General features: G+C 30.3%; 1 protein-coding gene across 1 annotated transcript in view; it reads left to right on the forward strand.

The window, feature by feature from the left end:
- LOC106457471 (programmed cell death protein 2-like) overlaps nucleotides 1-2,822 on the forward strand; it is a 27,531-nt gene that overhangs the window by 14,999 nt on the left and 9,710 nt on the right. The window contains exon 5 of the mRNA XM_013916890.2: nucleotides 828-944. Coding sequence (XP_013772344.1) covers nucleotides 828-944 — 117 coding nt within the window. The remainder of the gene's footprint in view (nucleotides 1-827; nucleotides 945-2,822) is intronic.

The raw sequence follows: 2,822 nt of genomic DNA on the forward strand, positions 1-2,822 counted from the left end.
TAAATATTTAAAAAACACCGATTTTTGTATGTCACGTGGTATGTTGAATGCAGCACTGGTTCAAGTTAGATACTTGTGAAGACAAAATACTAAGTCTATAGTTTTGTATGAATTAAAAACTCAAATTACCAATATTGACAAGCTAAAATATAAAATAAGAATCTCTCATCTTTTCTTTTTGCTAAGATATCACTCGTGTACTGAATCAAACACAGTGGCACCCTGCCGACCTTTTTTCCATTTTTGGAAATGTTCCTTTGTATACACTTACTTCTATATATGATATGAATAACCAATTGAAAGCTCAGAATGTCCCCTAGTGGCTTTCTCTGCCATTTTAATAAACTTAATTTAAAAGTTATAGGATGAAAACTATAGCAAGCACAAAATGGTTATTAGGTCAGTCCCAGGGACCGAGCCCATGCAGAAAGAGCTAAGGTTTTAGACTTTGGTAGCTAAATTTTTTAAAGGAGGTGGACTTTTGCATGTCCACAAAAATTTGATGAGCATGCTTGCTTGCACCTTATTATAGTATATTTTGTTATATTTTGCTACAAGTTTTTTTCTTCTTTAAATTTGATTCGGATCTCTGGCCCTATGAGTGAATAATGATAATAAATGATTTTGAACAATAAAAACACAGTTTGTGGACTAATCTGTAAAATCAAGGTGTTTATTAGTTGACATTAATTATGTAAAGTCATGCCATAGTGAAATAGAAACTGTTTTTATATTTTACAAGTTTGTTATGTTGTTCTGTATATTATTTCTTATCATGATATTGACATTTCATTTCATGCTGCTAATAATATTTTATTATTCTTTAGTGCAGTTGAGAAAAAGACAACTTCTGAAGGTTATGAGAAAAGCCAAGTAAAGCATGGTGACAGAGTTTTCTATAAGTTCATGAATAGAATAGCCAGATGTCCAGAACAGATCATTCGGTAACTTTTATATATATATAGATGATCACATTTTTAAGAATTGGTTGTTTTGTTTAGAAATTACTAGAAAAAACTTATTTACTGGCAAAAGTATGTAAATAACTAATGGGGAATCAATTGAAAAAATTAAATACTCGTGTATTTAATGTATTTGTATCAGGAAGTGTAGAATTTATATGGGTAAGATGTGATATGCATATTGTAATAGTTAAAGATAGAAATAGTGAGATATATAATTAAATAGAATTTAAGTATTTTTATAGTATAAACCATAAACTCCTTTACATTAAAATGGTTAGTAATAAAAAAATATGATCCCTTCTGAGCTAGGGATGTGCCAAAAAAGAAAAATGATCAAGTACCAAATATTGATTTTCCAATTGTTAATAATTGGCCTGTTAATTTGTTTTATTTTTACTATTACTTCCTATTCCTTTTATTGACATAAGAAAACAAATATGGTGTTTATATTTTACAAAACTTCGTTGTGGTGATTTGTGTAGTATTTATTATCTCTATATTAATTTTGTATTTCACACAATAATATTTTGTTATTCTTTACTGTATTTGAAAAAAAAAAGGGCATATTCTAAAAATTTTGATAAAATTATAATTAGATTTAATATGTATAATAGTTACTAAAATAGCAATGTTAGTGTTCAGTCTGTCATTATCATAGAAATGAGTTTCATTGAATAGAAATAGTCTTTAAAGTGATTTCCCTTTCTTGCCTTTCTCAGATCTGAAGTCATTTAGGGGTCAACTTCAAAATCTGAAAAATTATGAACAGTTGCATAAGAGTGAATTGCTATCAAGACACCGGTAGTGTATCATGTGGCCAGGACACACTGTGATATCAGGAGTGATAGTTTAATGATTTTCCACCTTCTGTATCTTGGACTGTGGTAATCCAAACTATCACATATTTTCAGTAGGTGTGCTATACTGGTCTCTTACTTCACCTACTAAATTTCAAGGCAGTCCATTAAAATATACTTGAGATATTACATCTCCAATTTTGATTGACTTTACTCTCCCCCCCTTTTTTTTTTCACACTGAAAGTGTGGAAACTTTATTTGATAGCAAAACATACTTTTGTATGTTTTTTTCAAATTTGGTACACTAATAGATCTTTACCACCTACAATTAGGAGTTGCATTTGCTGTAAATATAAGCTACATGTGCAAAGTTATTTAACAAAAACCTCTCAAATTTGGCAAAATAATTTGCACATGCCTACACAAAAAGTCACATGAACTATCAGTCTAACATTTTTACTACAGCTTCACTTAAAGAGTAAAAGCGATCGTTTTTAGTTTTTTGTCATTCAGATTAAAGATGGCTGATTGAAAGCAGCAAAGCTATAAGGTGAAATGACATGCAGATACATAAGTATTGGTTAGGCCAAGCAAACTAGATTAACTGTTTGTAGCTCAAGTTTTCAAAAGAATGATATGGGTGGATGGTTATTAGTGATTATTCATTACCAACTTTTCAGCACAAATTTACTAAATTTTATGAAATTATCCTAATTAAAGAGCATTTAGCGTCACGTGATATTAGCTTAAGCAATTAGCGTAAATAATGATGCTTCATACGGCTGTACCGATTGCATGGAGGTGATGACAAAACCTGTTAATCTTAATTCCATGGCGTTAGTATAAAGGAAGGTTCTGTAAAATATAGGTCTGTTCCCAATAATAGGGTTGCGATCCTAAAGCTAATGTTAGTTACTATCACGTGTCACTTTCTTACTTGCTGTGTTTTGTTGGTGTGTATTGACAAAAAAGTCATGATATCTAATAAAAACTACCTTAGTGTGAAATAAGGTGTGGCCAAAAAGAATGAGTGTGCGACTTAAAAGGAATAGAAACCAA

The sequence above is a fragment of the Limulus polyphemus genome, unplaced genomic scaffold (assembly GCF_000517525.1).
Source record: "Limulus polyphemus unplaced genomic scaffold, Limulus_polyphemus-2.1.2 Scaffold335, whole genome shotgun sequence".
Taxonomy (NCBI): domain Eukaryota; kingdom Metazoa; phylum Arthropoda; class Merostomata; order Xiphosura; family Limulidae; genus Limulus; species Limulus polyphemus.